We start from the raw sequence: 12,250 nt of genomic DNA on the forward strand, positions 1-12,250 counted from the left end.
ATGTAAGTCTGGAAAACAACCATGCAAAACAGTTCCTAGAGTGCAGCTGCTTTGGCATTTTGGTGAATATTCTGTAGCAATATCAGAAGGCACTTAAGCCAGAGTGTCCTGAACACTTTTGTCAACCTGCAGTGTGGATTAGAGGCATGTTCACAAACTCTTGACACCAAAATTAAACCTTCAATCATAGGTGTTCTAAAAATATTACTTCAGCATTATTAGTCTTAACAAAACTTTGGTTGTGCCCAACTAAGAAACCGGGAGATCATGGTGCATCCATGTAATAGAGTTCAAAATGGTCATTAAAACAAACACAGCAGAATAAGGCAGAAGGGAATAGTCATGGATACCTGCAGAAATGTAGGCCACTCAACAGTGGGTCAGGTTTCCCATTTATTAACAAAATATACACACCTACGTACACCTTCCCTCTTCAAAATCCTTTGCTCCCCACAGAGAAAAGACCAAGTAGCCTGTCTACCAAAATGTCAACAGTGTTGGAGGTTTCTGAGTGGTATCATAGGAATAATTTTTGTTTTATTTTAATTTAGCTATATTTCCTGGAGCTTGCTTGTAATTTTTTAAGTGAGAAAAAATGTAAAGTTAGTGTAAAATATGAAAATAATAATAACATAATTTATCAAGGGGTCATGAGAGTAGGTGGGGGAGAGGAGCTGATACCAAGGGCTCAAATAGAAAGTAAATGTTAAATAATAATAATGCAACATATATACAAATATGCTTGACACAATTGATGTATGGATTGTTACAAAAGCTGTAAGAGTCCCCAATAAAATGATCTTTAAAAGATAATAAAAATAAGTAAATAAAAAACTGCCATGGGGGAGGACAGCTCCGAGGGTGCTGGAGCCTGCTAGCCCCCCCCCCCCCCCTTTCCCTGCAGCTAGGAGAAGAGCTGAATCGGTTGGTGCCTGCAGGCGGCATCACTGTCATGGACCTGGAAGCCGAGGGCATGTGTTTGCGTTTCAGCCCTCTGATGACGACAGCAGGTAGTTATCTGACCAGTTCCTTCCTGGGTTTGGGTGGGAGCGGTTACAGGTCTATTACAGCCTCCGTTGTGGGGATTGATAAACTTTCCCTTCTCCTGTCATCATGCGGGTTTACCCAGCAAACAAGATAATCACCGGCTTACTTTTGCTTACTCACTAATTTGTAGTGAACAGTTTCACATGGTTTCACTGCATGTGACAATAAAAGAAGTGGTGAAACAAACTTTTAAACTTATAAGAAATATTTACTGACAGTCAGACAGGTCTGCCAGAAGCATACATATCTTAATAGATCAAGTAGGGCACTGAAGTAGTAAGGAAATGTTAGTCTGCCTGTCGAGTGTTCAAAACTCTTAGTGTAGCTGTCTTTGGCCTTTTCATGGTCCTTGTAATTCTGGCCTTAAGTTCTTGGGTTACTGGTGTATTTGAGGTGAAGCCTAGTGCACCTAACGGGGTTTCCCCATCACATTCCTCTGAGATGGCCTTTGGAATGTGCTGTGCACCTTGAAGATCCAGAGTTCAATGTCCCAGTGTTCTATGGCCCATGGCCTTGGTCCCCAGGGGATGTACAGGAACTCAAGATTAACGTGCTATTAGGAGAATGGTACCAGGCATACTTGCCCCTTGGAGTCTGCAAAAGTATGTGAGTCATTTTTATTTTCCCTACTAGGAAGTTGATCCTCCCCGTTTTTACGGACAGAAATGCCTTTGTCACCCCCAAGATGTGTATGCTCCTCTTCCACCATCTTGACTTGATTTTCCCATCAACATGGCTTATCACTCTGGTAGGAATGTCAGCTAGTTTGGGAAGACCTTAAATCACATTTTTAACTGGCGGCCACTAAGTGGCCACCTTCCTTTCCCCTACTCTTGAAAATGGGATCCCAGCTGAGGTGAGGACTCCTGTCAAAGTGGTTTTCAAGATAATGCAGAGAGAGAGGCCGGTGTCTGGCTCATTGCCACCGGTCCAGCTTTCTACGGCAGCCTTGACTAGCCCGTTACCTGACCCGGAAATATGAGCTGCCTTCAGTTTGTTGCTCATCCCGACTGCAGTGGGTTCGTACGGGTTTTGTCCTTTTGTGATCAACTAACTTCTCTCATCATGATTCCCAAATCCCTTTATGTCGTGAGGTGTTTCATGATTTTGTCACCTTTTAGGGAAGGGAGTATTCAGTTGTGTATACACACCAAAGATTTTTATTCATTCTTCTACGGATGGGAATTTGGGCAGTTTCCAGTTTCTTGCTATTGTGAACTATGCTGCAATGAACCTTGGGATAGCACACATATGTTCGTGATCTTCCTCTTATTTCTTAGGGGTATATTTCTATTGCCAACTGTTTTAGGAATCATCAGACCACTCTCCACAGTGGTACATATTTACAAGCCCACAACAGTATAGTAGAAGAGTTTCAATCTTTCCATACCCTCTCCAACATTTGTTGTTCTTGGTTGTGTTTTTTTTTTTAATTGGAGTCTGGTTGTGGGTGTTAGATACAATCTCATTATTGTTTTGATTTACATTTCCTGAATGGCTAGTGAACAAGAGCTTTCCTCATGTGCTTGCTAGCCATCAGGTATCATCCTTTGTCAGTTGTCTATTCAGGTCCTTTGCCCACCTTCTCAGAGGGTTATTTGTGTTTTCTTGTTGTAAGCTTGTAGTAGACTGTAGATTTTAGTAATTTAGTTCTTTATCCATTATGTCATTGCTAAATACATTTTCCCAATCTGTAGGCTCTCATTTTATTCTTTTGATGTAATCTTTTGATATGCACAAGTGTTTTATTTTTTTACTTTCTTTATTACATGTATTCATAAATGCATTGAGAATTCTTTATATGTATACTGTATGTTTATGTACCTTGCATGACTGCATGAGTCCACATTGCACCACACAGCAAAATTATCTATGTACATTTTTTGTCATTACCTGAGTTTACTCTGGTGACTTGCACTGAATGGGATGAGCCAGGGATGCATAGTCCAGACTGTAGCTGCTGACCCCCAGCCTCAAGCACACTTCCAAATGATCATCAGTCCTGGTGGAACGGCACTTGCGCTTAATGATCTTTATGTGGGAAAAGGCTGACTCACATCAATAAGTGGAGCCAAATAATGCAGTCAAGGAGGTAGCACATGTTCTCACGTTTGGGTGCTTTCCCTCTGAGAGTAAGTTCCAGAACTGTTCATGCGCTCTGGACTTCAGCTGAATGTCGGCTTGTAGCGTCAGAACCTCCCATTCCATATGAAAGTGACATGTTTGTCTTCTTAACTTGGTCCAGCTCCCCCACTCATTTTAATACTCCTTCTTATATTTAAGAGAGAAAAAACAAGGTCTAAAAATGGGCGATGACTTAGCTTGTCAGTTTTGCTGCACTTGGTGCAGTTGTTTGCGCATGCGTCTGACACCTCAGAGTGCATCTGATGGGCTGCGTCAGTTAACTGACTGGATTGATGGTAGGCTTACGTCTGTTTTTTTAATGCCATGCGATCTACCCACACTACATTTGCAGTCATTTTTAATGGGTCCCACTCATCAACTTTTGTCTTCCACCATGTGTGTGCTTCCTCTGCTGTATCTAGCAGCCCACGTGTGCCCTGCACTAGGACCCTTGGGTTTGTCCCGATTTTCTCACTGATGATCCTGATAGAGTTGGGTTTTCTATTTAGGTCACTGATTCCTCTTCAGTTCATTTTTGTATGTAGCGTGAGGTGTGGATCCTGCTTCACTCTTCTGCAGACGGAGAGCCAGTTTCTCCAGCACTATTTGTTGAAGAGGGCATCCCCACCCCATTTAAAGTTTCTTGGTCCTTTGTCAAAACTCATTTCTCTGTCGGCTGTTGTGTCTGGTTTTTCTGCCCTGTTCCATTGGTGTATGTATCTATCATTATACCAGTATCAGGCTGTTTGGACAACTGGCCATGTACTAAACTTTGAGATCAGAAAGGGCAAGACGGCCTACTTTGTTCTTCTTTGTGAGGAGTTTTTTGCTTATCGTGGACCTCTTCCCTCTCCATATGAAGTTGGTTCTTGCTTTTTGCATTTCTCTAAAGAATGATGTTGGGATTGAGATTGCTTTAGGTCAGTGGTTCTCAACCTTCCTAATGACGCGCCCCCCCTCCTGTGTTCATACAGCTCCTCATGTTGCAACCCCCAACCGTAACATTTTCGTTGCTACTTCATAACTGTAATTTTGCTACTGTTATAAATCATAATGTAAACAACTGATATGCAGGATATATTTTCATTGTTACAAATTGAACATAATTAAAGCATAGTGATTAATCGTAAAACAATATGTAACTATAGCTTGTGAAATTTTTGTGTTTTCCAATGGTCTTAGGTGACCCCTGTGAAAGGGTTGTTCAACCCCCAAAGGGGTCCCGACCCACAGGTTGAGAGCCGCTGCTCTAGGTAATAATGACATTTTTGCAATACTGTGAATTCCGGTTTTGAGAATTTTGTGTCTCTTTGCTATCTCCCCCAGGGGGTCTCAGTCCTGATTGCACATTATAGTCACCTGTGGGGCTTTAAGGAGCCCTGGTGGTATAGTGGTTACACATTAGACTGAGATCCACAAGGTCAGCAGTTTGAAACCACCAGCAGCTCTTAGGGAGAAAGACAGGGCTTTCTACTCTTGTAAGAAGTTAAATTCTTGGAAACTCACAGGGGCAGTTCTTCCCTGTCCTACAGGGTAGCTATGAGTCGGTATTGACTCTACGGGAGTGAAGTTTGTTTGTTTGTTTGTTTGTTTGGTGAGGCTCTAACGACCTCTGCGTGGGCAGAGCTCCTAACGTAATTACTCTGGAGTGGACTTGGGCACCTGTTCTGATTCTCAGAGGCCCAAAAAGTGGAAAAGCCAGTTTGCAGCACGGACAGAAGCAGTGTAAGTACATGGGGCATTTGCGACAGTAAATCCTGGGTCCATATCCCCACTCTGGTACTTTTGCTTAAAGCAAGTGTGTTGATCTCTATAGGATTTGTTCCACACTTAAAAAACAGAGCACTCATACCTCACGATGTTGACATGAAAGGGCAAAAGAGATCACGTATGCTGTGCTTGGCATATGCTGAGCACTCTGATGGAAGCTGAAAACAGACAGCTTAAACTCGTTGAGAGGATTTAAAGATTTTCAGGCAATGTTTGGTGCTTTCAACATTTGGGGAGAAATCCAAGTACTTTCTCAGCAACCTCAACGCAGGAAAATGTCGGTGACACTGTTGCTGCACAGAAAGTTGACATCGTAAAGACTGCTCCTGGTCACAGAACTCCTCCTCGCCCCTGTTCCTGCTGGGTGCCATGTGGCCCCACCTTCCCACCTCATCTCTCAAAGCAAGGACCCTTTGGCAATATATACTGAGCCTTACTAAAACCAGACACATTTGAAAGCTCTGGAATGGTTTTCCTTTGTTCTAGTTTTTGTTGTTTTAAACTTTTATTGTTAATTGAGTGAAGGGTTCTAGAGCAAATCAGTTTTCCATTGAACGAATTTACATACCTTTTGTTTCATGCCATTGATTGCAATTCCCACAATGTATCATCACTTATGCCACTTACTCTATGTGTTTCCTGTTTCCATTCCTCCTCTTTTCTTAACCCTTCTTGGCTTCTGAACTCTTTCTTTGGGTGAATGCGGCTCTTTTGATTGCAAATGGTTGATTATTCTGAAAGGTGAGTAAGTACCTCCCAAGTGTAGACCTCACTGCTTGACTGAGACTTGAGTGGGCCTGGCAGAGTGAGTTCATTTTCAGACCTGAAAGGTGACTTGGGGTCACAGTCAGGAGTAGGTATGCCAACCCTCTTGGGTCCCTGAAGCCCTGAGACTTCCCAAAGCCTGGAGCTACAGAAATGAATTAGATACTCAGCCTGCCATCCACCGTTAACCCACGAAAGTGCTTCCCTTTCTTTCAATCAAATTAATGAGAAGAGGGGATTCTTTGTGTTTAGCTTGTGACATGATATTCTCCGGCTCAAGTAGACTTTTGTGGTGAGAAGACTAGATTCTAACGGAAACTTTTTAACTGTGACTAAGATCCGAGGTGCAAATCTACACTGTCTTTACTCCTGTATGGTGATTTTTAACATCTGACTCTTCTATGTCTGGGTTAGCACCATTAAAAAAACAAGACCGCTCTAACTAGTTGGAAAAGGTAGAGCTTTAGACCTTTCTGATCATAGAAGTGGAAGCCTGGCTGTCTCGTTTTCTACCTGCCCCCCATCATCTCTCCTAAGAGTCTGTGAATGCTTTAGTCTTAGGAACGCGGTCTGAAGATGTCGATCAGCTTGTAACCTGCATAGAAAGCAAGCTGCCGGTCCTGATGTGTACACTACAGCTGAAAGAAGAGTTCAGGCAGGAGGTGGAAGGAACGGCCGGCCTCTTATACGTGGATGACCCTAACTGGCCTGGGATTGGGGTTGTCAGGTAAAGTTTCCACTTGGCACAAGATGAGAATCTATCTTTCTCTGTACAGAATTATGAATGGGTCACTTTGTAAATAAGCTGAGAAGTCCAGTAGGGACATGTGGAATCTCAGTCTCCTTGTTCTCCTGGGCACCCCAAAAGCCTAGTGCAGAGTACAGTCTGGCCCACCATTGCACTCCGTGCACTTCTGGCCCCTGTAAGGCAGGCCCCAGGGTATGTTCTGTCTTTCTGTGCTTGCTCCAAGGTTAACAGGAGGAGATGGTAACTGACAAATCTGTAAGAAAAAGAACTTCCCTGGTGAGAGAAAGCTCCCTGTCTTCCAGCCCAGTGTGTGTCGCATATCCATGGCTGCTTGGCAGGCTCCAAGGATGAGACAAGTTTCCTTTACCTGTAATACTGTAAATGAAGAGGCTTTCAGACCTTACCTCTTTCTTTCTAAATCTTACGGGCCTAAGGAGCCCTGGACTAACCACAATGTTGGTGGCTCTTCAGGGAGAAGAGGAAACTGTGTGCTCCAGTAGACTTTGAGCCACAGTACCCTGTGTAAGAAACCCTCAACTTGATGACTATTGGTTTTTTTTGAGTAATGATTTAAATAGTCCTGGTGATATTCTGAAAAGTGCCAAATTTTGCTATACTATCAATGACTACCCATTTGTCTTGTTTCATGTTCTTCTACTCCAGCGAAATCCTCTGAAGACACAGTTGATCTTTGTAGCTCAAAATCCTGTGGTTGGCTTTTATTTCCAGGTATGAACATGCTAATGATGATAAAAGCAGTTTGAAGTCAGATCCTGAAGGAGAGAAAATCCATGCTGGACTCCTGAAAAAGTTAAATGAGCTGGAATCTGACCTTACATTTAAAATGGGTAACTATTATTTTTATAAGTCAGTGGTGATTTTTGGAAGACATTTTTTAACTGGCTTAAAAGAAAATGGGTTTTACCTCTTTGGGGAAACTTTGCCTTTGTTCTGGAGGAGGCAGAACCCTCCCTAGAGTCAGCCAGTTCCCTTCCCCATTGTCAGCCTATCAGGGACATCACATTCCCTTGTGAGAGGTCCCCTCTTATCCTTCTCCCTCCCTCTCCCTCGCCCTGCCCCCAAAAGAGGAGCCTCCTCTGTGCTGTCAAACTGCTATGCAGGAAACCGCGCGCCTGTGTCTGATTCATGACAGGATTTGAGAAACAGTTTTGTTATTTTTTCATGCAGGCCCTGAATATAGAAGTATGAAGAGCTGTATTTACATCGGCATGGCAAGTGACGATGTAGATGTTTCTGAACTAGTGGAAACCATTGCAGTCACAGCCCGAGAAATTGAAGAAAACTCAAGGGTCTGTACAATTCATCGATGTTTCATTCCTTTTCTGAACTTGCCCATCCACCTAGCTAGGGTCATTAAGGAGGAAGCTAACCCTGGCCATCTCTGTTCACTCATTCTTTGCCCACCAAATGATGCATGCTTCCTGTGAGCTAGGCATTTTGGAAGCCATTAGGAGTATGAGGTGGATAGAGCACCATCCTTGCCCTTAGTGAGCTCACAAACCAGTGGGAGTAAGAGATACGTATTTCTCAACAATGTTGTAAATGCCATGGAAGAGAATTTAGGGGTAGGCTGAGCCTTTGGGAAAACACATTCAATTCTACTTGCAAAATCAGCAAAGAGTTCCCTGTCGGAGCTGGGTCCAAAAGGATGAATGAGAGGTATTTCATGTAATGATGCTTCCCAGCAAGAAGTGACCTGCCAATTGACATGGAGGACTAGGCCACAAAGCTGGAACGACATGCTCTACATTTAATTCACTGGAAATCACTCAGCAGAAGGGCCACAGCAAGACTGGTCTGAGAAAAGCCAGGGACATATGGAATGATTCCTTTTGATAGAAGTGGGAAGAGAAGGAAGTTTGAAAGGAGGTGAAAGGAGCCAGCTTTGTCTATGTGGAGGCGGGTTTCCTCATGTTCCTTCTAAGTTCACCTCTGTTCTGGCTTCATTCCCATGAATGGTGAGCAGTGTGTGCATTTCCTGTTGCCATGACATTCAGGTTAGAGCCGCATTTCTCCTCCTCTTTGCTTCCTAGCAAATGGGGCTGGTCCTCAAAGTGTATTGACTGAGACCTCCTCAAGCATGTCGAAACTGCAGAATTTCATTTACAGACAGTGCCCCCGAGATGCGTTCACAGACTTCTAGACTACAGGCAAGCCGTTTAAGTGACTGATACTTTTCTTAATCTTCACACAGCTTCTGGAAAATATGACTGAAGTCGTTCGGAAAGGAATTCAGGAAGCCCAGCTTCAACTGCAGAAGGCAAATGAAGAGCGACTTTTGGAAGAGGTGAGACTACAGACTGGACTTGGCAACAGGCATTAGGCTGCAGGTGGATGCAGCAAGATGCCCTTGAACAATGGCTTCTGTTTTGCAGGGAGTATTACGGCAGATCCCTGTAGTAGGGTCTGTGCTGAATTGGTTTTCTCCATTACAAGCTTCACGAAAAGGAAGAACGTTTAACTTAACAGCAGGTAGGACTAATTAGACTGGCGGCGATCTCATTAACAGTGAGTTTCAGAGTCAATAATGGATGCAGTGGTTTATCAGGGAGGGGGAAGGAGGGATTGGAGAGCAACTAATGAATGCAGGCAGTGGGAGGGAGCACTAGACCTGATTGTGCTCATGTATATGAAATTATTTTTCTTTTCCAAAACCATTTGATTGGGAGCTAATACAGAGATCAGCATTCCATAGTTTAATGACAGCAAACAGTATTGTACAGTTGCTAAGGTCAAACATTCTCTTCCTTCTTGAACTCCTTGACACCAGTTTCCCTTTACCTCTCTCCCCTCCCCCCGCCCAGCCCCCAACACACAGTCTACCCCCCAGAAACCCTTATTCCACGTGTTATCTCAATAGGGTCATCAATCCCGGGTTTCATATACTAAAGAACAGAAAAACATACAACAAAAATTCAAGAGAGTTACCCCCAATGACAAAATACATCTGAGATAAACCCCAATATGATAAACTAAGCCAAAAAAAAACCCAAAAATTACAACTCTTTTTTAAAGCAACTTCAGTGGTGACGTATATGATATGTGAATTTCCTATCAGTAAAATTATTTTCAAAACAAAACAAAAAAACAGTTGAGTTTTGGCCAAGTGTTCTTTTCTTGGACTCCAAGACCCCCAATGCTAGAAGTCGTTATCCATTCCTTTCCCATCAGCGAGGCCAGAGCCTCTGGAGATCAGGTCGGTTTGCTCCCTGTTCCCACCTGACTGCTGCTGACATGATGTGAAAGCAGATACTCAAGCCCTTCAGCAGCCACACAGGCAACCTACTCGTGCTGCTGTCCAGCTCTTCGCGATGTGTCTTGTGTATTTGGGTGCAGTGTTTTGCCTCAGCATATGGCTGGCTGCTTTTAAAAGATTGCCAGAAGTTGCTAGGATTTGGAGAAGTTATTATTAAACTACATGATTCTGTCTTTCTTTGGTATTCTAGCAAGGGAATAATTTCCTAAACCCAAGGTCTCTTCCGTTATTCTGACTACACTGCTGTATGCTGGGCAGGCCGGGATCTGGTGTCATCAGCCACTCCTCAGCCTTAGGCAGACAGAGGCGTCCTTTTCTTGTGACACCCCAGGCAGGCCGCGCCACAGTGCTGGTTTGTGCCTTTAGGTGAACTCAGCCTCCCACGGGTGGCTGGAAGGTGAAAGCAGTACAGTAGGAGTAGGACCTATGAGCATGATGGGGATGGCCACTTCTGGCTCCTGGCACAGCTCAGGAGCTGAGAAGGGCAACCTGTGCCAGGAACTACCATTTACTCCACTCCTTTCTCGTCCTGGCAGGCGCTCTGGAGTCCACAGAACAAACCTATGTCTCCAAAGTACAGAGTACAGGAGTGACGCCACCTCCAACCCCCTCAGGCACCCGGATTAAACAGAGGTTTCCAGGTACATTTCTAATTAGCACTGGGGGAAAATCGATTGTATTTCTCTTGGGAAAATAGACATTTGTATCATGCCATAGTTTTCCCCCTAAGTTTTCTCCCTGATACTTGCATTCCTGTTTTCTTGGTTCTTTAACCCCAAGTCCCTATTCCTCTTCATTTTACACCAGCCATCTGTTTCTTTAAAGTAACCCTTTCAACAGCCACAGACAGGGCATTGCAGAAGCCTCACACTTCCCAGAAGAGTGAGGGGGTCTTCAGAGATGATAGCTTGGTTTTCTATAGTGTTTATTCTCCTCAACTTTTCTTGAGGTTGCCTTAAAAGTGCCCAACTGTCCACATGGAAGAAGCATACCAGCTCGGGTGATCCATACACGACTAACAAAATCCGAATATGACACAGGACAAGTATAAGCTTAAACTGTAGGAGACCATAGCGAAGAGTGGGAGCCCAAACGCATCTGCAGACTAGCTCATCAGACTAAGCTTCTGGTCGACCCACAGGCAAAGGTCTCAAACCAGTTCACTGTCGGCTAGAGATCATTGTAAACTTGATTGTGCTAGATCAAACGTGATACTTGGTCAGTTGACCTCCCTCTTAACTCAACCTGAATTTATATATCTCTTGCTTGGACCATGACAAAAATTTCTTCCCTGGCTTTTAAATATTGATGGTGGTCTTTTCTTCCTTACTCATTATTTGTATTTGTATCTTTTTTTTTGCTAGGGGTTTTGTGTTTACTCCCACACGGTGCTTGGCGCGGGCTGCAGGTGTTGTGATCGATAGTACAGAGGGGGTTCTCTCAGCTTCTTATGGGTGTTTTGTTTTTTCTATAAAAAGAACCTGGCACTTCTCTGACTGTAGCCTGCCTAGTCTATGGGGTGGGCAGGAGGGGCCCTGCTGGTGGTGCTGCTGGCTGATCAAGAGGGGCCTGGTGCTGGGGAGGCTGGGCTGCTAGGGGGCTTCCCCATGGCATCCTTTGCCAGGTCACAGGCCTGCGGGGGCCCTGGGTGCTCTGGAGACTCCAACACCGGGGCCATGAATGGAGCAGCAGCCTTCCCGAAGAAGAAGCTGGCCCACCAATGGCCAGGGTCAGCCTTGGGAAGTCCCGGGGGGTGGGGGATGGCTTCCCCAGGGAACTCAGCACTTCCACTGGAGCTGTTACTGGAAGTGGACCCCAGGCGACGCCGGTAGTAGTCGTGGGTGGCCACGAGCGAGCCGCTGGAGGGGATGGCCGCCATGCTCCCGCGGAAGGAGACCTCGGCGGCGTCCCTCGGGGCCTCGGCGCGCGATCTCGAGTGGCGAGGTGCGGGGACAAGGGACTAAGCCACGGAACCCATTGGTGCGGAGGCCGCTCCACGCCCGCGACGCGCGCGGCAGGCTGTCTGTATTTGTATCTTTATATTATTATTTTATCCTTAACACTTTGTTTTGATTGTTTCTGTTGAGTCTTCCAGTTTGTGAAGCACAGGAGTAGATGCATAGACAATCACTGATGCCGTGGTTTATAGAGGATGTGGGGGTGAGAAGTTGGCAGATAGGGCGTGGGAGAGAGCACTAGAACTGATAGTGATGATACAACTCATTTTAAAAGCAATTTAACCAGGGAAGTATGTATGTGAATACTGCATCAAAAAAAAAAACAAGGGGGGAAAATGAAACCAAACTTGACCAGTGGTTACCATAGACGAAGGGCAAAGGGTTGTTGCGATAGGGTGCATTAAGTTTATGTCAATGGTGGTGGAATCATTTTGACACAGACACAGTGTTTGTACAGCACTAAGGGGCACTGAATTGTACCAGTAGAAATTGTAGAATTAGACAATGTTCTGTTGTGCATATTTTTGCCACAATCGAGGAAAAAGAATAATTATATGAGTA

At 44.6% G+C, this 12,250-nt stretch overlaps 1 protein-coding gene across 1 annotated transcript in view; it reads left to right on the top strand.

Moving 5' to 3' along the window:
• The window catches only part of PDXDC1 (pyridoxal dependent decarboxylase domain containing 1), a 78,375-nt gene that overhangs the window by 64,202 nt on the left and 1,923 nt on the right, over positions 1 to 12,250 (top strand). Inside the window, exons 16-22 of the mRNA XM_075564263.1 lie at positions 905 to 1,010; positions 6,262 to 6,433; positions 7,184 to 7,302; positions 7,643 to 7,764; positions 8,670 to 8,762; positions 8,851 to 8,947; positions 10,268 to 10,372. Of these exons, the coding sequence (XP_075420378.1) occupies positions 905 to 1,010; positions 6,262 to 6,433; positions 7,184 to 7,302; positions 7,643 to 7,764; positions 8,670 to 8,762; positions 8,851 to 8,947; positions 10,268 to 10,372 (814 nt within the window). The remainder of the gene's footprint in view (positions 1 to 904; positions 1,011 to 6,261; positions 6,434 to 7,183; positions 7,303 to 7,642; positions 7,765 to 8,669; positions 8,763 to 8,850; positions 8,948 to 10,267; positions 10,373 to 12,250) is intronic.

The sequence above is a fragment of the Tenrec ecaudatus genome, chromosome 12 (assembly GCF_050624435.1).
Source record: "Tenrec ecaudatus isolate mTenEca1 chromosome 12, mTenEca1.hap1, whole genome shotgun sequence".
NCBI lineage: Eukaryota > Metazoa > Chordata > Mammalia > Afrosoricida > Tenrecidae > Tenrec > Tenrec ecaudatus.